Raw genomic sequence first — 21,725 nt, forward strand, 5'->3', positions numbered from 1 at the left:
GTGGGGTCTGCAGCTCCCTATACATCATCGCCTTCCCCCTCCCCCCTCAGGGAGGGTCTGGGGTGCATTTGGGTGTGTGGGGGCTTTGGTGCCAGCCTGGCATTGCCGCTGATTGGCATTACACATCATCGCCCTCCCCTCCCCCCTCCCGAGGGAGGCTCTGGGGTGCATTTATGGTGCCAGGGCTTTGGTGCCAGCCTGGCATTGCTGCTGATTGCCTCTGCTCTGTCTCCTCCGGACAGTTCTACCTCCTGTGTTGGTGCCACGCCACACAGAGATCCCGGCCGAGTTCCCCCCGCTGGATGACTACAGCCATTCCATCCCCGAAAACACTAACTTCCCCGCGGGCATCGAGCCCCAGAGCAATATTCCAGGTAGGCACATGGGCGGTGCGGCCGGCCTGGGCAGCAGGGGCGCCAGACAGCCCCGACCCTGGTCCCGCCACTCTGCTCTCGGCTTCCTCGGCACCCCCCCAAGCCCCCGCTCTGCACACAGCGCTGGCCCGAGGGCTTCTGACTCAGAACCGCATCCCTGTTGGGAGAGGACCCGTGGCCTTGGCTCCCACTTGCTAATGATGCTTTTCTTGGCACGGGGGAGCGGCGGCGTGACCCTTCCGCCCGGCCTCGGTGCAGTCATTTATTTTGGAAGCGGAAATAGCAACGCTGTGTTTCTCTCCCCGCCCTCGAGGCCGGGGCTGGAGTTCAGGCAGGATCCCCGACAGTCTGGGGGCCTGCAGAGCCCGGGGGCGAGCAAGGGCCAGGCAGCAAGTGCAGAGAACTGGCCTGTAAGTAAGCCTGGTGCGGGGCTCCGACCTGGGTGGGAGTTTTTACTCTGCAGGGAGAAGTGGGCCCCACTGTCAGAGTTCAGATGTTTTTAGAAGCCCCTCATTTACATGCAAATAATGTGTGAATCACCAGCACTCTCCGTGGCATCCAGGAAAACTGCTTGGCAGCACTGAGGCTGGTCACAGCGGCAGGGACTGCGGCTGCCTGGGCAGTAATCGGACCGCGTCCCTTTCAGAGCGTTCTAATTTGGCCGAGCCTTTCCCCCTGAGTGAGTTTACTGTGCTGAGGTTGACCACAGGCCTGTGCGTGTGGGTCAGAGCATTAAAGAGAGACCCGCTTTACAGATCCAGCCTTTTCAGGTCCGTCACAGGTGCTGCTAGTCTCTAGGGGGTAGATCACCCACTCTGTTCATTCAGCAAACCCTTAGAGCGCTAGGGCAGGGTCTAGAGGGGGTATAGAGAAATAGATCACGGTCTGTGCTGTCATTGAAGTTACAACCCACTTGGGAAGCTAAGATATCCTCTAAAGAGATGACAACAACCGATCTGCATGGGAGTAGATAGTAGAGCTGAAGGGCCGTCTGAGGTGGTCACCCTTCAAAAGACGGAGATGGGTGAGGCTGAGGCAAGTCCACCGCCTCTCTGGAGGGGTAGACTTAAACCTGACCTTGAAGGATGGAGAGAAGTTGGCCTGGCAGACCAAGTGACAACTTCTCCCCTGGCAGAGGCTCTAGGAACAGGCATTTCAGACTTGGGAGTAGGGATGGTGTGAACAGAGGTGGTAACAATCCAGGTGGGGAGCTGGGAGGTCAAGGGGCATGAGGACAGCAGGATCCAGGAGCTGGTGTCCTCGCTCTGAAGCCCAGAGTTCCTCCAGCACTGCTACTGGCATAGTGGTGTGAATGGGTGACAAGTTTGCAAAAGGTGTCTCAAGAGGCAAACCATGGAGGCCATTTAATGAACCACCTTCCTTCCAATTCCCAGAAACCCCACCCCCTGGCTACCTGAGTGAAGATGGAGAGACCAGTGACCACCAGATGAACCACAGTATGGATGCAGGTCAGAGTCCCACAGGGGCGTCCTCTTAATCCCAGCCGAGTGCCTGCCCGCCCTCCCTCCTTCTGTCCAGTATTTATAAAGCAACCACTCTGTGCCAGGCACTGTGCCAGGGGCTGGGGATAGAGGAGGAGCATGAGCTGCTCACAGTTTGTAGGGGAAACTGACAAGACAACCAGCAGTTACTGTACCATCTCATATACGCCCCAGTGGAAGATGCCATGTGGCATCAGGGGCACAAAGCAGGGCCACCTAACCCAGCCTGGGGAGGAGGTGTTGGGGGTGGAGCAGTATCTTGCAGTGTAGATTTTTCTTGAGTTGAATCTGGGAGATGTGTAGGTGCTGGCCAAGGTGTCAGGGGGGCAAAGGGTGTGCCAGGCAGAGATGTGGGGGCATGGGCAGGAGGGCCTGGTGCATTCTGGGGACAGTGAGAGCTCCGTGTGGCTGGAGCACACTCCTCCAGAGGGGGGAGCGACAGGAGAGCCTGTCACTCAAGGCTTCAAGTGTGGCCAGGGGCTGACGCAGAGCCACTGCAGGCTTTCAGCAGTCTGTGCCTCGTTAAGATGTTGCTGGCAGGGGTGAGGGGTGGGGGGTAGGGGGTGAGGGCTGCATCACCTGAAATCATTCAGGAGATCCTGAATGGAGGCAGGGTCTTTGCCAATGGCCAGTGGAGGCCCCTGAAGCATCTATTTTTGTGTGGTGACCCAATGTGATCGATGTGTTCCTGCCATGAGGGACCCAGCCCAGTTGTCTCCAGCCACATCTCCAGATGTTCCCACGTCATTTGTTATGGGACCAAATTGGCTCCAAACCAGCGGCTTCTTGAATTGAACCCCAGCTGCCACATAGAATGTGCGCTACGTTGTGTGTGGTTGGGTGAGGAGGAGGGAGCCAAGCAGATGTTCTGTTCCGACAATGGAGGGCATGCCTTATACACACAGAGCCACTGGACGCATCAGAGCCACCGGCCCTCCACACAGCCCAGCAGAGTGTGCAATTACTGAAAAAAGGACGAAAGGGACTTGCACGTTCATTGCAAACGTAGTTGCTTAATACCTAGCCTGGGCATCGTGGCACTGTTGGGTTTAGCACCCTCCCCCAACACACCCCCCTGGGTGCGTGTCTGACAGTGTGAACCCAGCTGGACTGCGTCAAAGACCTTCCTGTGTTCATGCCAAGTGACGGCTGCAAGCTTGTAGCTATTAAACGCTGGCACGGGAAGCAGGCCAGCTAAGCAGCGTCTCTCCAGATGCCGTGTTTCTTCTCACTCTCTTCTCTTTCTTCCCTCCTTGCTGCTCTGCATGTTTGTAGAATGATTGCTGTTACAGAGGAAAACAGACCAAAGGGGAGAGTCTGTATATGAGGCAAGCTGTCGTCTTTTCTCCCTTTCAGCTCTCGTTTCTTCCTTCTCCTCTCTCTTCTTTCTGCCCCATTTTTCTGTCCCCACTCCCATCTTCCTCTCCTCCCATGAGTGTACCCTGTTGTGAACATTAGTGATTTATTGAAGTGGACACTGGGCTTTGTGAACCCCAGCCAGCCTGTGGATGGGTAAGTTGGGTGGGTGGGTAGTCTCCTATTTATTCTCTGTTCTTCACTCAAGTTGTCCATTTGGAAACCAGTCCAGTTGCTCATGGTGTTGGCTTCCCTGCCAGCTGAGATGGGGTAGCATCTCAGGTGGGAATGGGGATCGACCTTGTCCAGCCTTGTGTCTCCCCTAACACGAGTACGTGCCCTTTCAGACCAGTGAGGAGGTCTCACATCCTTCCTGGGTCTTCATGAATCCGGCCACCATAAAATAGGAAACCAATGTTTATTGAGTGCCCACTGTGTAGGCATTTTTATATGCTCAATCTCACTTCATTTCCACAAATCACACAATAGATGATGTCTTCCCCATTTTGTACCTGAGGGAAAAAATAAAGGCTCAGAGAGGTTAAACCACCTTGCCGAAGTCCCATAGCTGATACATGGTGGCATGTCTGGACCCCACGGCTGATTTGGAAGCTCTGCTTCTCCCAGGACTCATCTACAGCCCCGATGGATTGGGTGCTGAGGGAGAAAAAGAAACCCATGGCTCATCCCTTGTCCTCAAGGAGGTTATAGCTGGGTTGGGGAGCAGGAACAGACCCCCATTAACAGGTCAAGGCAGTAGATGCTTGAGGCCCTGCCATGAGGACCGGTAGATTTCAGGGGGCAGAGCTAGCCCCACAGGGCTGTGAATAAAGAAATAACTCTCCTAGCCCTGTGGATGCAGGAACAAGGGAGGATGAGCCCAGGGTTGCTCTGTAGAAAGGCAGCCCCTTGGTTTTTGGAAAGGCTGATGCCATGTGGGTTTTCTTTTCTCTGAGAGTGAGGGGTGGAGTGAAGGTAATAGAGGAGGAAGACCTGGGTACGTTTGGACTTTTTCCTACACGTAGCATCATGTGTTACATAAAATGTCGGTCTGGTTGCTGAGTTGTGGGATTTCTGAGGCAGCTTGGTGAGTTTCCTGAAACCTAGGGAAAGGGCTGGATTGGAATTTCCAGGTTCCTGAGCCTCCAAGAGCAGTGATAGTGATGTCTGGGCAGTGACCAGTGCCACTTGTGTGGGAAGGCTGGCCTCTGCTGCCTGGGTTTTTGAGCAGCTGGGGCGAGGGCCTTCCCTGCGCTCCTCATTTTCCTGGGGGCATAGTTAGCAGGGTGGGTCGGTGTAGGGTCAGTGTACCCTCGTAGGGAACTCAGCAGCCCTGTGGTGCGGGTCTTGGTTAGAGGCATCAAATCATCGCGTCGTGGAGGAGACCTCCGAGATCATCCGCTCATCCATTCATTCCACAGATGAAGAATCAGGCCCAGGGCAGGGAAAGTCCAGGCGGGGATGTGGGATTTGGCCTTCTCCTGGGCCTTGGAGGCTCAGCCCAGGGTTTTCTTCCTGCTGTGTTGAGCTACCCCATCTTGATGCAAGCATTCAGGAATTTGGCTGTCCAGGCCAAGAGTCTTTTATGAATTCTCACAACTGTGTCTCACCTTACAGGTTCTCCAAACCTATCCCCGAATCCAATGTCCCCAGCACACAATAACTTGGGTAAGTACCTCCTTGTCCATCTGACTGTAACCCCTTCTAGCTGCAGCCCTGGCTGGAGGCCAGTGTGGGGAGGGGGCCCTGAAGGTGAGGCTCTTGCCCCCACCGCCACCATCAGCCAGGGTTTCTAGTTACACTGATTCTGGGGTCACCCACAGAATGAGGAAACCTGAGAACAGTGGTGGCAGGAAAGACAACCATATGCTGGGTTTGTATTTCCCCTGGGTGGCGGTTAGACGTGAGTGAATGAAAATCCCCCAAACCTTGTACTCAGGTGACAAGGGTCTGTGGTCAGCCAAGCATACGCGTGTGGTTTGATGCTAAGCCATGGGCAGCCGTGCAGACTCCAGCCCCCCGACTTTCGTAGACTTGTTTCAGATATACTTATTTGGATTTTATTTGAGCATTTCATCTTACAATGATGTCATTTTTATTTAAAACAGCAACATATAAGAAATTTGGGAAAAAAGGCACAATTGCCCATAACCTCCCCACCCTAACACAACTCTTTCTGTTTGATCATAGTCCTTCTGATGTTTGTGGATCAGGCATATATATGTTTGTACCTTGCCACTGAGGTCATAGTGCATATCCATTTTTTCATTCTTTCTTCTCTTTATGTTATTTTGTAAACACATTTCCATTTTTAGAGGCCTCCTTTATCATCTTGCATTGTCTCTTGATGTTTTGGAGCAGCTGGACCATCATTTCCACAACCCTCTCTCAGTTGTTGGACTTCTGGGTCATTTTTTCTGAGATTCGCTGTTCTAATGCAGGAGCCTCCTTCAGTTCTAGCCCGGGGCCTGCTGAAGGGCTCAGGACAAATGAAATGTCTGTTCAGTTTGTATTGAGGGGAATTTTTTATGTGTTGGTTTTAGAAAAATGTGAGTTTGATTTAGTTTTGGCCTTTATTGCTAGGGCTTAATTTGTGGCTTAGGAAAAGAAAGAGTTAACGTCCAAGCTTGGTGAATCCGAATGGATCGGCCTGGCTTTTGTTCCCAGTTGTTTCCAGTCCTTGACTGATAGTCAGATGAAGAGAGTCATCATTGGGAACATTGGGAGATGCTTGAAAACCTTTAATACAGGCTGACAGGTGGGCAGTGTGAAATGTGACTTTGGGGGATCTGTTTTAACATCTTTGTAAAATAATATCACTGGGAGTGTCGGGCTTTGCAGAGGAAGGTCAAATTCCCGACGTGAAAGGACTGATTGAGTTATTAGCAACAAACTCTGAAGGCTGGAAGCTATGTTAACACTTGAGAAATTAAAGGCCACGACGGTGAATTTGACTCTCGGCTTTCAGCTTTTGAGCTGGCTGGTTGAGATTTCATTTCTACTCCATTTTATCCCCCTGTGGCCAAGGCAGCACTTTGCGTCGACAGACTCGGGAGCAGGCATTTGCCTTTGAACCTGCTGCGTGACTCAGCGATTCAGACTGAGAGTTGTCCCAGGTGGTAGTTTCGTGTGAATTCCCCTCTAACTTGTATGGACAAGGATCACAGGATGGTTCTTGAACCTGGACCCAAGGCAGAGGGCTTTGTTGATGCCCTGTTCCTCAGGCCCCTTATCTGAGGGTCAAGAACTCTTAGGTCATTTCTTCCAAAGGAAGGAACAGCCTCCGAGCCCAGTGGGCAGAGTGGGTGCCACTCTGCTGGGAAGATCTGAATGGGGGGACAAGTCAGCTGACGAGTCAGGGTTAGGACTCATGGTGAGACACGGCCGCTGACAAGCCCAGCTTCCTCTCCACCTGACGAGCCCTCGAACACCACCGTTACCCATTCAGAACTATTGGCTTCATCCCAACCCATGAAGTCTCCTAGCCTCCAGGCCTCATGGCCGGAAGGGGGTGAGACCATAGTGACAAAGATGGCAAGCATTTCTTGAGAACTTACTGCTTACTGAGTGTCGTTCAGAGTGCTTCATGCACGTTAACCCAGTCTCCATAACAGCCATTGAAGGTAGTGGTGTTGTAATTTCTCATTTCACAGATTAGGAAACCAAGAAACAGACTGGTTAACTAACTCATCCCGGGTCACACAACTAGTAAATGGAGAAGCTGGCTTTGAACTCAGGCCTTCAGGATCCAGGATGTGCCCACCTCCTGTCTGCAGCAGGACACTGCCCTGTGGGGTCCCTGAGGCCAGCTCTCCCTTTCTCCCTCAGAAGAACAAGGCTCAAGACGAGTACTTACTCTCTTTTAGTCGAGGACAAAGGTCAAGGTGAGGACCCTGGTGTCCCATGTGGTCCCTGGATGGGAGCCCTGCCTGCCTGCTTGTCTCTTTCTCACTCGTCATTCCCCAGGCGCTTCCTGCCTGGTCCTCGTGTGCCGGTCCAGGTAGGGGATTCGGAGAGTCATCACAGAACCTGCCATCAAGGTGCTCATGGCTTTGTTGGGGTAAACGAGGCAGGAGGAGACACGATTATAAAACAAGGCCTCGGTGCGGGTGAAGTACCCTGAGGGTTCAGAGGAGGACACGATGGCATTGCAGGCGGGACATCATCCAGGCTTGCCAGTGGCTCCTGTGTGAACTCATTCAGTCAGCACTGGCTGAGCTCCAAGTATGTACCGATGCTGGGTCCAGAGGTGGGGAGGATGCTTAGGCTAGGCATTCACGGTCTGGTGCAATGGCTGGAGGTGTGTGTGTCCACCTGTGCTACGTTATGCCAGGTGCCAAGGTAGAAGCACAGAGGAGGGAGGAACCATATATGCCAAGGAGGAAAGTGTTGGATGGGATGGGAATACCTTGGAGTTGTGGTGACATGTGTGAACTGGACCTTGGGGACAGGTGGACAAGTGAGGCAGAGAAGGAGGGAAGGACGTGGCAGATGGCAGGAATGGCGTGAAAGGGCAGAGTGAGCTCTGGCAGCATGGTTGGTTGGCATGGCGGGAGGCACAATGGAGAAGATGAGGCTGAGGGGGCTGGTGGGGCAATGAGAGAAGAGCCCTGAATGCCACGCTTATTTAGTCTCTTGCCTACAGGATAGTCGGTGGTGGTTTTTGAGTGGAGGGGTTATCTGATGACAGCTTCATCAAGATTAATCTGTCCACTGTGTGGAATTTAAATTTGGAAAGAAATAACTGGAGACCAAAAAACCAAAAACAAAAAACCCACTTCGGAAGCTGTTGCAGCGAAGGAAGCTGAGATGAATGCTTTAGAGAGAGGGCAGCGGGGTCAGGAGAGGGCGCTGGAGAGAGAGAGTGGTGGGCCTGAATCAGCAGGATTTATTGACCAGCTTTACCTGGGAAGACATTGAGGCCTCTGAACTGAGGCAGGACAGCCAGGAGATGGGGTGGGTTGGGTTGGAAGACAACGGTGAGTTGCCTATGCCTAACTGTGTCCAGAAAGCAACTGGACAGTCAGGAGAGAGGCTGGGGCTGGAGGGGCAGATTTGGAAGCCATTAGCACATATGACAGCCTTTTCCAAAGTGGGGCCAGGAAGACAAGATTTTGTCATCAAATCAGTTTGGAAAGCCTGTGCTGAACCCCCTCCTGGCATCCCCAGGGCACTTGCATAGTAAAGCCTCTGATAAGTCCTGCAGGAAGGAGGCCTCTTTGAGCCAGCATTTCTCCCATGGATCTGATCAGTGTTGGAACACGTCTCCTGTAATCCTGTTGACCATTCATAGATCTCCCTCTGGAAGCACTGACAAAGGGAAATGAATTCAGCAAAGAGGGAGACCCAGCTCAAGAAGGAAAGAGGGCCAGAGACAGACTGACGGGGCCCCCCTCGAGGAAGAGGCTGAGGGCCAGGTGGAGGATGGGGTTGTGGCAGCCAGAGGGGAGGGAGGCACTGAAGGACGGCAGTGGGCAGGTCCTGCAGAGTTGCGAAATGAGATGTAAGAAGGAGCTGTTGGGTTTGACCGTCAAGAGTTCAAGGGCATCCTTTGGAGAGCAGTTGTGGGGAGAGGTGGGGGCTGAAGTCGGTCAGCGATGGACTGAAGGGCAAATAAAAGGTGGGGGACTGGAGGCAGCATGCAGCAGCAGCCTCTGCATTTCTTCATGGCCAGTGTGTCCCAAATGGTAGGATGAGGACAGGCACACAGTGAGTTCTTCCTAGAGAAAGATGGAGACATCTCTGGACATCTGATCATTTCTTGTAAAGAAATTATACAAAAAGAAAGCAAGCAGAGAACATCTGGCTCCTTCTTCATTTCCTCCCCACCCCAGGCAAAAGGCTGAGCCTCCTGCCACAGGAGAGCCACTGCTGGTGACTCTCGGAGGAGCCCCAGGGTGTGACTGAGGGCCAGCTCAGCTTCGCCAGAGGCAGCTCCCCGGAGACCGGGGGGCTTTGTTTGCAGGGAAGGAATGTGAGCAGGTGAGGTTCCTGTTATTAGACATCGTTCTGGATGAGTCACCTGGAATTTCCTAAGCATCTAAAGCAGAAGGACAGGGGCCGACGGGGGGAAGGAGGGGGAGGTGGAGAGAGAGGAAAAGATAGCAAGCTGGATCCTGCCGGTGAGTAAGTTGTTCTCTGCTTTAAAGTGAGAAGTTTTTTGGGAGGGGCCTTGACCTGGAAATGGGGTACCGGGGATGCCCTGGGGCAGTGGCTGAGCTGGAGTTTAAGGAGGTGATGGTTTCCCAGAGGGCTGCTGCAGAGGGGGCCTTCCTCTCCCGCCAGGAGGGAAGGACAAGGACCAGGGTGGCAGGGCAGTGGGAAGACCACTGGCCCCTGAGAGAGGACAGGGGTCAGGTTGCAGGCCTAACCCCGTTCCAGGTGTCTTCATGCTGCTGCACAAGGCTTTTCCTAAGGCCTCCCGGGCTCTAATCTTCGGTAAGCTTGGGCACTCAGAGGCGGGCGTCTTAAGGACAGAAAGTCAGCTGCCGGCTGTACCCTCACACTCCCGAGGGTCTGGCTCTCAGACTTGGCCACTGTTCTTGGCTTCAGTAAACTAGTCCTAGGCTGAAAGAGCATGGGTTCTTTCTGCGTACAACTTGGTTTGTTGTTACAGTCCTTAGGGAGATAGGTCGGAATTGGTACCCCAGATGCTGGGACACAGCCGGCCTGGGCCTGCAGGAACAACCCTCAGGAGCACATGTGGCTCAGACACAAGGGGTCGATTCTACAAGGGGTCGATTCTGCACGGAGCGGGTGAGGGAGTGGTTCACAGCCACGTGAGCTGGGCCTTAAACGCTGGGTCCTCACAGGTAAAGGTGCCGGGCAGCTGGGGCAGCCCAGGCAGCGGGAGCAGCAAGGACGGAGATGTGACAGCATGAAGGCACGTGGGGAATGGAGCGAGAGTCTCCTGGGCTGAGGTTGAGCTGCCTCCCGCAGGTGAGGAGGGCCCAGATGAAGCCAGTCCATTCACACGTGACCTGTAGCCTCGCAGCGCCAGCACTCCTGGCCTTCGACCGGTCCCCGCTTGCGATTTATAGTAGAAAGTTAATTTCCCCCCCGTGCCGCCCACCTTTCCTTTACCGGATTTGGATCTCTTGCACATGTTTTTAATAGGCATCCCTTAATCCAAATGTTGCCTTCTGGGTCTCATTCTGTTTTCTTTTCCTTAAACAAAACAGAAAGTCTATGCCAGCTTGGAATAGGGCTCAAAACTGAAGCCAGCCCATGCGTTAGGTTGGCAAGGGGCCAATCATGAATTAAGTGCCCCATGCCACTCAAGAAGTCTGGCCGACACCACACCAGTGGGAGCAGGGGCCCAGAATGGCTGGAGCTGGAGGCTCCTGCGTCTCCAACACCTCTGCTCCAGAAAGAGAGATTAGCACAGACTCAGTAGTCTAGCCGGGAGCGGGGCTGTTTGAAGGGAAGGCTTTGGACACGCGTCACCGTCTGCCACTCCAGGTGTGCAGAGTCCTTGGCCTGGAGACACGAAACCACTCTCCACTGGGGCAAGTCACCTTACTGCTGTCGAGTCGTCCTCCCAGAGGGGCCTTTGGATGCCGTGTCTTCAGGTCCTTTTCAAGAAGCAACCTTATGTAAAGATGCTTCTGCATTTGTTGGGAAACTCTTGAAACCAAGGCTGGCCAGCTGGCTTGACTGATGTGGGGGATGGGTTGCCACCTGACAGATTTCTTAAGATTTAGTGCCAGGACAAATGTTGTTTCCTCTGTGGAACTAGCCCACATTGTCTGTCCACCAACCAGAACCATGTAGCATATTAGGCTCCCTTTTTTCCTTGTCTGCTAGGAAGCTCAGAGCCAAGCTGAGTGCTCTTTCAGTAGCCATAACCTCATGGTTATCCTGTCTAGAGCCTTCTCCTTTCCAGGGTCCTGATGTTTTGTTTGTCTTGTACTTAACCATGGTGTGGATAAGTCTTTTGGTGGGAAAGAAATGAGGGCGTGCATGCGGTTTAAAAATAAAGTGCTATTCAAAGGAGAACCGAGGTGGTGGCCATACTCTTTGTCCTGCAGCTCTTCTTGCAGACGGGCCTGAGGAAGCAGCTGAGGGGTGATGGGAAGGAGGAAGACGAAAGGCAGCGCTGGCTTTCAGTTGTTTGCAGAGAAGAGTAAATGCATGGCTGGGGGTGCTGCTCCGGTTCAGTCCTGCTTCTGAACTCAGGTCAGCTCATCCAAACAGCACTCTCCGAAATGGCAGCCTTCAGATTTTGCCTTGGCCTGACTCTGCTCCTCCCCACAAACGAGCATCTTCTTAATTATGTGTCAGGCTTCTGCATCCAGTGTTTTCCACAACACTGTCCAGTGTGTGTCTGCGAGTTGCAGGGATGTTTGGATAAAGGCTCAGATCTGCTTGGGAGGGCCTCCTGGGCTGGGACTCCCAGCCCCTCTCTGATTCTGAAGCACCTAGCAGCCCACACCTCTGCAGAGCATGGTTCCGGCACCATGTTACCCAATGGGTGGCCTGCCAGCCTTTCTTCTTTTGATGGGTGGGCTGTGTCAGTGTTCCCAGGAGCCTAGCTCTCTCTCTTCTGCCTGGACTAAGCCCAGGGGGTGCTGGACAAGGCTTTATAATCTAGGGATGAGAACTCGGTTCTGTTCTGCACTTTGCCAGGGCAGCTGGGACCGGCCCAGATCAGCCACAGCTGCCTCTTCTGGCTGACCCGTGCCAGAAGCACAGTGACCTGGATGGTCTGCTCTGGCTGTCTTCTACACTGCAGTCACTGCTCGGATGGAAAACTGAGGCCAGAGAGGGAGGTCATGTCCCCAAGGTCACACAGCAAGGTCAGGAAGCCTGCCCCTGGGCAGTGGTGGCCCGCCGCCCTTCCCCATTACCTCTTGGCCCTGACATGTTGCCTGATCACTTTGAAGGCTTGGATTGCACTTGGATTTCTTTTTTTTTTTCTTTCTTTCTTTCAAGATTTTCAAAGCAACATAGCTCACATTTTAGTGACCACATTGTTTAGAATAAAGCTTATCTCACTGGAATGTCAAAGCATTGAGCAACGCCAGAGCTGAGTGTGGCTGACGTGGCTCAACGCAACCTCAGGGGCACAGGCCACAGGCCCTGGTCGCTCCTGCCCCGTCACTACCCCCCTTACCCATTAAGTAGCTTAGATCCCCTGCCTTCCGTCCTCTTCCCTTGGTCCACCCTGGGAAGGGAGGAAAGGGGAAAGGAGGCTTTGCCCCTCTTGTGATGGACGTCAGGACAGGAACAGGACGTTCTCACGTTCATATAATCAAAGTTACTGTAATTAACACCGTTTATGGAGTGCCTGATGCCTGCCCTGCACTTCACACAGGTTATCTCAGTTTATCTACAAACAGCACCTGGTGGTAAAGAAGATTCTCCACTCCGTGGCTAGGGGTTTGCTCACAGTCGCACAGCTAGTCCGTGCCTGAGTGGAGAGTAAACTCAGGTCCATCTGGCTTTAAAGCTTGTGCTTCATGATCTGGTTAAACATCTAGGGAAGTGGTTTTCATCTGGGAGTGATTTTGCCCCCGAGAAGACATGTGGCAATGTCTGGAGACATTTCTTATCATCACAGCTTGGGAGGGTGAGATGGACATGTGCTACTGGCATCTAGTGGGTAGAGACCAGGGATGCTCTGCTAAATATCCTATAATGTACAGCATCCCCACCTCCCCCTAAACAAAGAATGATTTGACCCAAAATGTCAATAATGCCAAGGTTGAGAAACCTGATCTGGATGTCCTGACCCCCCAGCTGACGCTTCTGGGGGTGTGTTGTGTGCAGGCATGTTATGGTCTGCAGCTCCTCCCATGTGTTTAGGTTCTCTCTACCTTCAGAAGGGATTGTGGGCACCCAGGCCCCCCCCCCAGAACAGCTTCTGATTTTCCTCTCTTGGGCTTTACACACTTTCAGAGGTCTGGTGAGCAGAGGTTCCTGGTGGGTTCTCGCTCCGGGAAGTTGCCTGGCTGGCAGAGAGCAGGGGTCTCAGCCAGTGCTGAGACTTGGCACGGTGAGCCCTTCCTGTTGCCCTCACCAGCTTGCACAATATGCACCCTGAGTAACCAGGTGGCTCCAAATATATTTAAGGGCCAGAGTGAGTGGTCCGGGCTGGAGATCAGAGATGGAGGAATGAGAATGAGCAAGAGACTCTGATTCTCCAACCAGTGGGTGGGGTTCACGTAGGCAGTGAGCGGGAAGTGGTGGGCCTCGGCACTCCCAGCCTAGGTGGGAGCCGTGCAGTGCCAAGAAGCCGCTGGAAGGGGCTAGACTGGAGTGCTGCGGGGTCCTGTTAGAATGCTGTGGCACTCGTGCAGGTGAGGAATGATGAGGGCTGGCCCAGGGCTAAGAGGATGGACCCACCGAGGTATGAGAGATGATGCAGAGATGGGCAGGAGGAAAGCAGGGGCACCTGGCAGGAGTGGGGCTCGCAATGGCTGGAGGTGACGGGAGAACTAGGGAGTCACAGGAAAGGTGATCTGGGATCACGTGAGGGCAAGCCTCTATTTCAGGGGTTCCCAACTCTTCTGAGAAAGAGAACAACCCTTCACAAGGTGGCAGCTTTGCTTTGAGGAGCCCCTAGTTGAGACTGACAACTAGGACAAATTAGGAATTTCCTTTAGGTGAGTTTGTGTCTTAGCCATCCGGAGAGACGGCATCTGGATGCATTTGTAAGGTAGTTTCTGTAATGAGAGACATGGACCCGGTTCTCTCTGCAGGTGGCGCCTGGTGCCTGTGTGCTTGCAGACACTGAGCACAGTGTGGAAGCCCCTGGGCTGCGCCAGCCTTTCATTTTATGGGTTTGGACACTGCTGCCCGACAGGCTAGGAGTTTGCCCAAGACCAGGCAGAGCCAAAAGCTGAAAGCCCTTTTGGGGACAGAGATCAGCATGGGTTACTTCGGGGACCTTGGAAGAGAGGCTGGGAGGTGACTGCGTCAGTGGCGTGGCCCGACCGCCGTGAGTGCGTGGGGCCCATCCAGGGGTTTGCCCAGGTGCCAGTTGGTGTCTGGCCCTCTTAGGGTTTGGCCCAACACCTCCTTGAAGACTGCTTCCACCCAAGGCCAGGCCAGGCGGGGCAGGGCCTTTATGAGCTAAAACTAAATGAAAAGTGGCAAGGCCAGTGGAATGCTTCTCCAAACACCTGAGTATTTTGTCCCATTGGATCCTGCAGGTTTATGGAATAAAAGGCATGAGGGCGGGGGGATTGTAAAGACCCTCTGAGAGGTGGGGAAACAATCTTCTGGAGCATCCAGGGGACCCCATCAAGGAGCTCGGGACCTGGGTTCCCACTGACCCAGCAGCCTGGCCTGTCTCCTCAGACCTGCAGCCCGTCACCTACTGCGAGCCGGCCTTCTGGTGCTCCATCTCCTACTATGAGCTGAACCAGCGCGTCGGGGAGACATTCCACGCCTCGCAGCCGTCCATGACGGTGGACGGCTTCACCGACCCCTCCAACTCGGAGCGCTTCTGCCTCGGGCTGCTCTCCAATGTCAACAGGAACGCAGCCGTGGAGCTCACTCGGAGGCATATCGGTAAGGGGCGCCTGTGTTTCCGCCACCCTCCCACCCCCACTCCCACTCAGCTGTGCCTCCTGCTGGAAACTGGGGAGAGGACTCACCCCCCCATCCCCACCCCCACATTCTGATTGCCTTGTTTAGGGGCCAGACAGGTAGAGTTCAGGTTGCTTGGTCATTCCCGCTCAAAGACACACATCATCCCTGAAAATCTGAAAACCACGGAGGAAAACACTTCACTTAAGGGGACAAGAAAGGGACGTCTACAAGAAAGCAACATATGCAGTTCTCTTAATAAAAATACCTTAAATTACTGACTGGTGGATAAGCAGCTAGCCAGTCTTGGAGAAGTGATCTTTTCTTTGTTAATTTCTTATATGATTATCCTAGGAGACTTAGAAAAGGTAGAAGGGTAAGAATTGCCCGCATGTGGTAACACTCTGCCTCCTAACACGGAGCATGGCGAAAGATCACTTAGTTTAGGGAAGATGAAGCTATGGGATGTGTCACTTACTTTGCTCATAAAATTATCATGCTAAGGATATTCATAATTTTGTGATCCAGAGTCACGTAGAAGGGCTGTATAGATGGTGTGGTGGGGCATTCTCAGGTGTCGTCTGCAGCCCCCAGGGTTGGCCAGGGGCTCCGGGGCAAGCTCAGGGGCTGGGCAGGGCAGCAGGGAGTCTGGCCCACGTGAACCAGAGCACCTCTGCTCTTTGTATTATATCTTGGGCGTTCACAGATTTCATTTGAAAAGAGGATTTTATAGTTAAGAGAAGAAAAGTTTGGAAGCCATGGGTCTGAGCTGAAGTGCTCATTCTCCAGGGAATAGCCTGATGCCCAGGGAGAGGCAGAGCCCTGCAGAGGCCCCACAAGGAGTGTGACACAGTCGGTGACAAACAGCCCCCTGCCGCCGAGCCCGTGTCCTTCCCAAATGGCCTCTCCATTTGTTTTACTTTAAAAAAGATACTGATCCTGGGTGGCGTACACAGGTGTTTACTTATTCTCTTTATACTTTCCTATATTAAAAAGATATATTTCAAAAATCAACAACACAAACGTTGTTCTTCTTTTTGCCTGGGTCTTCCCATTTCCACCTCTGCCTCCCCCAGCTCTTGACGACATAACACAGCAGCCCCTCCTTGTGGAGCCCGAGTCTGCCGGCACCCTGCATGTTTGTGAGACCCGAGTCCTGCAGCAGCGGCCCGAGAAGAAACGGGGAGTGGAGTGGGTGGGGATGGGCAGTAGTGGGCCGAGGGGCAGGGAGAACACTTTCCATCCCACTTGACGCTGAGCCTGGAAAGTCTGGCTTTGTGTTCCGGCCCTCTGGGCCTCTTCCCCGGGAGCAGGAACAGAGACCTTCCCATGCAGGCGAAGGGAACGTCCCCTGGCTGGGCAGAGAACTTGTCAGAGCGTTTACGTAACTGCTTGAATTGCAGAGCCAATTTAAAAATAATTTCTGTCCATCTGGAGTGGATTTAAGAGATGAAGGAAAAGTAAATGATATAGACTTATGGAATGTTTTAGAAAAATGCACTGAGGGGAGGAAGGTACGGGGGGTAGCATTAAGGCATCCCTGCAGTGAAGGGCTGCTGGGTATCTGCTGCCTCAGGAGGAGCCCTGCCAGTTTACTGAACGAATTTCTGAACCTTGGAGTGGGAGGGGACTTAGTGGTAGTAGGAACAGCCGAGCTTATGAGGCACTCACTGTGTGTCTCTCAGCAACCCTGTGCAGGAGGTATTATTATTATCCCTATCTTACAGATGAAGAAACTGAGGCCCATGGCTAATCAGTGGCAGAGGCTATCACTGAGACAACTCGTGCTCTTTTCTCACATTATCTGCCTCCTCTGGCTTTAGGAACCCGGCATTGCCCGTCATTTCCCTGGTGCAGGGTAGCCTTGGGCTCTGGGTCCCATTTCTCTGGTAAAGGGAAAGCTGGCAAAGAACCAGTTACTTGGAGCATCCACTGTGGCTCTGCCCCCTGTGCTGGCCTCAGCTAGCCCAGGGCCCTGGTTCAGTCTAACAGGGTTTTCTCTAGGGCGAGGCGTGCGGCTGTACTACATCGGAGGGGAGGTCTTCGCAGAGTGCCTCAGCGACAGTGCTATTTTCGTCCAGTCTCCAAACTGTAACCAGCGCTATGGCTGGCACCCAGCCACGGTCTGCAAGATCCCACCAGGTAGGACCACCTGCACACCCACCCCTGCCCTGGGGTCCTCTCCCCCTTGGTGCGTGGCCAGGGCGCTGGAGAGGTTTCCCCTTTCTAACCTTTTCTCCTCACCAGTGTTTGCGTTGCCAACCTGGAGGTGCTTGGCTTGGGTTTTCTCTGTGCCTTACTGTCTTACTGTGCTCTCCCTGAACCTCCAGGGAGCTGACGCAGTGTCTCATGGATCTGCCTCTGACCTGTGGGTACCTGCTCCTTGCCCTGTGTGCACAGATGCTCAGGCAGTATCCATCCTTCCTTCCTTCCACAAACCAGCATGCAGGGCACCATGCCATGTGCTGTAGGGGGTTGGAGGGGTGCATGAAGCCCTACTGCTGTCCCCATAGACCTTAACGGACCAGCCAAGACAAAGACACGAATGATTTAATACAAGGGAGGGTACTAAGCACCAAGCAAGTAGCTCAGATAAGGTGCTGTTGGATCTAGGGGGCAAATGGGTGGATCTGGGAAGGCTTTGTGGAGAAGGCATTTGGGCCTTGAAGGATGGGTAGGCATTAGGCACATGGTGATGGTGGGGTGGGGACCGTGAGGGCTTTCCAGACAGTGGGAACAATGCAGACAGAGGCCCACAGGTGACAGCGGGCAGGCGGCAGGACACGTATGGGCGGCACTCTGGCTGGAGGAGAGACCAGGTAAAAGACAGGGGAGATGTTTAGAAAGGATGATGGGACCAGGCCTTGGAAGGACGTGAGAAAGTTTTGCTTTTACAGTCACGTGTCACTTAACAACAGGGATACGTTCTGAGAAATGCATCATTAGGCGATTTTGTCCTTGTGCGATCATAGAGTGTGCTTAACAAACCTAGATGGTGTAGCATACTACACACCTAGGGTGTATGGTACTACTCTGATGGGACCACCGTCATATGTGCGTCCGTCGTTGACTGAAACATCGTTATGTGGCACATGACTGTATTCTGGGGAAGTGTTGCGAGTTTTCTGAGCAGGGCTGATGAATCCACACCACGAAGGGATGTCAGGCTGCACTTCAGAGGGTAGCTTATACAGGACCAGGCCTAGGCAGCAAGACCAGGCAGGAGGCTGATCCCATCTAAGGCCTCGTTACTTAGAAAACCAAAGCAGAAAGCCCCAGCCAAAGCCGACTTGTCACCTGACACGCAGCCACTGGGCATGAGCCCGCAGACCGTGGACTGTGACTGGCTGGTGGAGTGTGTGGCCTGGCTCAGGCCGTTGACCGTGGCACACATGTGGCATGTCTTTTCCTGCCTGGTCAGTGGCAGATGATGGAGCAGTGGGCCTTGGGCAGGGTCAACTTAAGAACGCGGAACGTGGGGCCAGCCTGGTGGTGCAAGCGGTTAAGTGCGCGCGCTCCGCTGCAGCGGCCCGAGGTTTACCGGTTCGGATCCCGGGCACACACCAATGCACTGCTTGTCGGGCCGTGCTGTGGTGGTGTCCCATATAAAGTGCAGGAAAATGGGCACGGATGTTAGCCCATGGCCAGTCTTCCTCAGCAAAAAAAAAGAGGAGGATTGGCAGATGTTAGCACAGGGCTGATCTCCTCACAAGAAATTTTTTAAAAAAAGAATGCAGAACGTCTGAAATGATGAACAGTGCTCTTCATTTCCAGAGCATTGTGTGGTTGCGCTTACAGAGTACATTTATGTCTCTGATCTCACTTGGTCCTCTCCTGTTATCATGGCTCTTCAGGTGAGGAGGCATGTGGAGGAGACAAGTTCAGAGACGTTAAGCCACCTGCCCAAGGACATACAACTAGTGAATGGCTGAGTCAGGGGGAGCCTAGAACTGACTCGAGTGCTTCTCAGCTCGGCTAGGGGCTGCAGCCCACGTCTGACCCTGCCTCACCACACTTCCCCTTGGAGAAAACGAAAAGAGGAAGCTTAGCTGCATTGTTGGCATTCCGCCCCCTCCCTTCAGGAGCCCTCCCCCGACCTTGCTGGTGAAGGCTGAGTTGGCTGTGGTGGTATTGGTTAGCTCATGGAGTGTCAGAGCTGGGAGGACCTCCGAGGCCAGCCTCTCATTTTACAAAGACACAGGCTCACGAAGAGCAAGTGACCAGCCCAGAGTCACACAGCAGGATTAGGAGCCCAGTGTTGGCCCACTGATGCACGTCTCCTCAGCTCACCTTTCAGGCAGTTCCGGCATGTGCTTTTGTCTCTCTTTTTCTGGTTGACGCATGCCTGGCACTCAGGCGGCAGGACTTCAAACAAGAGATTTATGATGAACTTTATCTGTGCCTGTCTCTAGTTTTACTGCTTGGAGAGTTAGAAACATATCTTCACTCTGCTGCGAATGTCACCCCGACCGAGTCTTGTGCCCAGAGGCCAAAATGTGGCCCAGATCTATCGCCCCCTCCTGGCCCCAGCACGAGGCAGATTCATCAGAGGAGCCAGGGTGGAAGGTGCCCTGGGACCCTCTGCTGAGCTTCCTGTTGGGATGGCAGGCCAGGCAGCCTTTCAGCTGGCCTGTCCCTGCCGGCACTCCCTCTATCAAGTGGTAAGGGCTCCTGTTGCCCAGGTGGTCAGCCGTGGGCATTCAGCTTGGGGCCCTTGTCTCTCTGTTCCCTGGAGTCCTGCCTTGGTTCCTTTGTCCAGGGCAAGGCCCCCTCTCCGAACCATCTCCCTTGTTCTTGGTAGCCCACTTCACAGTCTTCCTCAGCCTTCCCAGAGCTCTAGGAGTTGGAGCTTACAGGCCAGTGTTTAATTCTCCCCCTCACGTATGTCAGCTGCATCTCCCCATTGAGGAGGTGATGGCTTCAAGGGCAGGGACTGAATGGGCCCCTCCCCAGCATGGTACTGAGCGTGGAGTATGTCACCAGTGCGTAGCACGACCATGTGACACTTCAGCCATGTGAGTTACACCATTCTGGGTGCTCCAGGGATGGCTTTAGCTAGGAGGGGAGCACTGGACACGTATGCTTTTCATCCCCACAAGCACTGTTTGGGTTCTGTTGGCAGGCTGCAACCTGAAGATCTTCAACAACCAGGAGTTTGCTGCCCTCCTGGCTCAGTCTGTCAATCAGGGCTTCGAGGCCGTCTACCAGCTGACACGAATGTGCACCATCCGCATGAGCTTCGTCAAAGGCTGGGGAGCAGAATACAGGTCAGATCTGGGTGCCACATGTCACAGGGACTACGGGTGACTCAGACAGCAGAGCAGGGGCTCCTCAGAGATGAACCAGGCCAGGCCTCACCCGAAGAGCAGAGAGACCTAAGGCTCAGAGAGAGGCCACGGCCTGGCAAGCCAGGAGGGGCCCAGTCTCACTAGATAAGGAACAGCTGAGCACTGCTCGCCCAGCACTTCAGTTTCTCAAGCACTGTGAACACACATGTTCCGTTTTATCCACCACAACCCTGGGTGGGGACATTGGCATCCTCTTTGTGTGGATGAGGAACCTAAGGCCCAGGGAGGGAGAGAGACTTGCCTGAAGTCACATCGTGAGTGGAAAAGCTGAGCCTAGAGCTGTGCCCTCGTGGCTTCTTCCTCGTTGCTCATCTGGGGCAGATGGTTTTAGGACGACCCTCTCCAGGGAGTTAAGTCTTCATCTCATTGGTCCTTCCCTCCCCTGTGGCTCCCTCTCTGACTTGGGGGACCCTGAGCATCTAGGATGTTAACACTGAGAAGCAGGGAAGGGAGGAGGAGATTTGGGGTGGTCATAAAGGAACAAAGGTTACTTGCTCAGAAAAACGATTTTTTTCAGAATTTCAGATATTGATTTAAACACGGCACTGAGCAGGCATCTACCTGGTCTGCTCTGCTGAATCTCTCAGACCATTCAGGTTTGGGCTTAGAGGATCCAGTCCCTTTTCTCTCCCACCTGGACAGGAGTTCCCTGAGATGCAGGGCCGTGTGCCCGGCCTGCTGCTCCCCGCCCCACCCCCACCCCCCCAGCGCCCAGCCCCCAGCCCCTCGGCAGACGCTAGACGCTGGGGTACCACACGTCAGCCGGGGCCAGCGCTCTGCAAGCTGCTCTCCCCTTCTCTTCACTTTTCCAGATGTTTGGAATCCATGTTGTTGTGCAGTCATTCTGCACCCGGGCCAAACCCATTTCAGTGTTGGCTCTGGGCCACCGTTCATAATGAAATCCAGATGAGCATGACTTATGGAAAGTCAGATTCTCATTAGAGGATTTCGCTCCATAAAATCCTCTTCTTCCATTTACCGTATTTTAGCTGCTGTTCCCTGGGTCTGCTCCACAGTGCCAGAGAACATAGCACCTTGGTCTGTGGGGTCTCTCTGAAATCCGGGATGAATGACCAATTGAGCAATCCGAGTGGTCAGACCTCAGGAGAACTTGCAACCCAGTTATGACGGCCTGAGGAGATTAGCCCAGGCCCAAAGGCCCAGCCTGAGGGATGTTCTAGCCCACCTTTTAGCCCTGGCTGGAATCATTTAGGGAACAGGGGTTGAAAGGTTAGAAAATTAATATTTTTTTAGTGGGGGAGGGAAATATTTAAAGATGGACCCCAATGGAAAAGAGCCAGAGGGAAGTCCATTTGCTCTTTTTACACTCAGACTGCAGTCCAGGGGGCCACACTCTGGTACCCCAGATCAGGCAGGCACCCCAGGGCCGAGTCCACAAGCCCACGTCTAACCCTCCACTCGGGCGAAGTGTCGGCCCAGCAAGGAGTGCCGTGTCTTCGGGCCAGCAGCCCTTAACCTGGCGCGACACCGCGGCCCTCCAGCTTCAAGTGCTGGGAAGGGGCCCCTTGGTGGTGGAAGCCTATCCCTAAGGGGCACCGTATCACCGTGCAGGACATGCTGCCAGCACACCCAGTCCTGTGCGACCCACC

General features: G+C 53.7%; 1 protein-coding gene across 2 annotated transcripts in view; it reads left to right on the forward strand.

Moving 5' to 3' along the window:
• The window catches only part of SMAD3 (SMAD family member 3), a 115,088-nt gene that overhangs the window by 92,338 nt on the left and 1,025 nt on the right, over positions 1 to 21,725 (forward strand). For both annotated transcript variants that reach the window (XM_058541922.1, XM_058541921.1), the window contains exons 3-8: positions 243 to 374; positions 1,769 to 1,843; positions 4,850 to 4,900; positions 14,537 to 14,749; positions 16,772 to 16,909; positions 19,890 to 20,034. In XM_058541922.1, coding sequence (XP_058397905.1) covers positions 243 to 374; positions 1,769 to 1,843; positions 4,850 to 4,900; positions 14,537 to 14,749; positions 16,772 to 16,909; positions 19,890 to 20,034 — 754 coding nt within the window. The remainder of the gene's footprint in view (positions 1 to 242; positions 375 to 1,768; positions 1,844 to 4,849; positions 4,901 to 14,536; positions 14,750 to 16,771; positions 16,910 to 19,889; positions 20,035 to 21,725) is intronic.

Source organism: Diceros bicornis, chromosome 5, assembly GCF_020826845.1.
Source record: "Diceros bicornis minor isolate mBicDic1 chromosome 5, mDicBic1.mat.cur, whole genome shotgun sequence".
In the NCBI taxonomy this organism is placed as follows: Eukaryota; Metazoa; Chordata; class Mammalia; order Perissodactyla; family Rhinocerotidae; genus Diceros; species Diceros bicornis.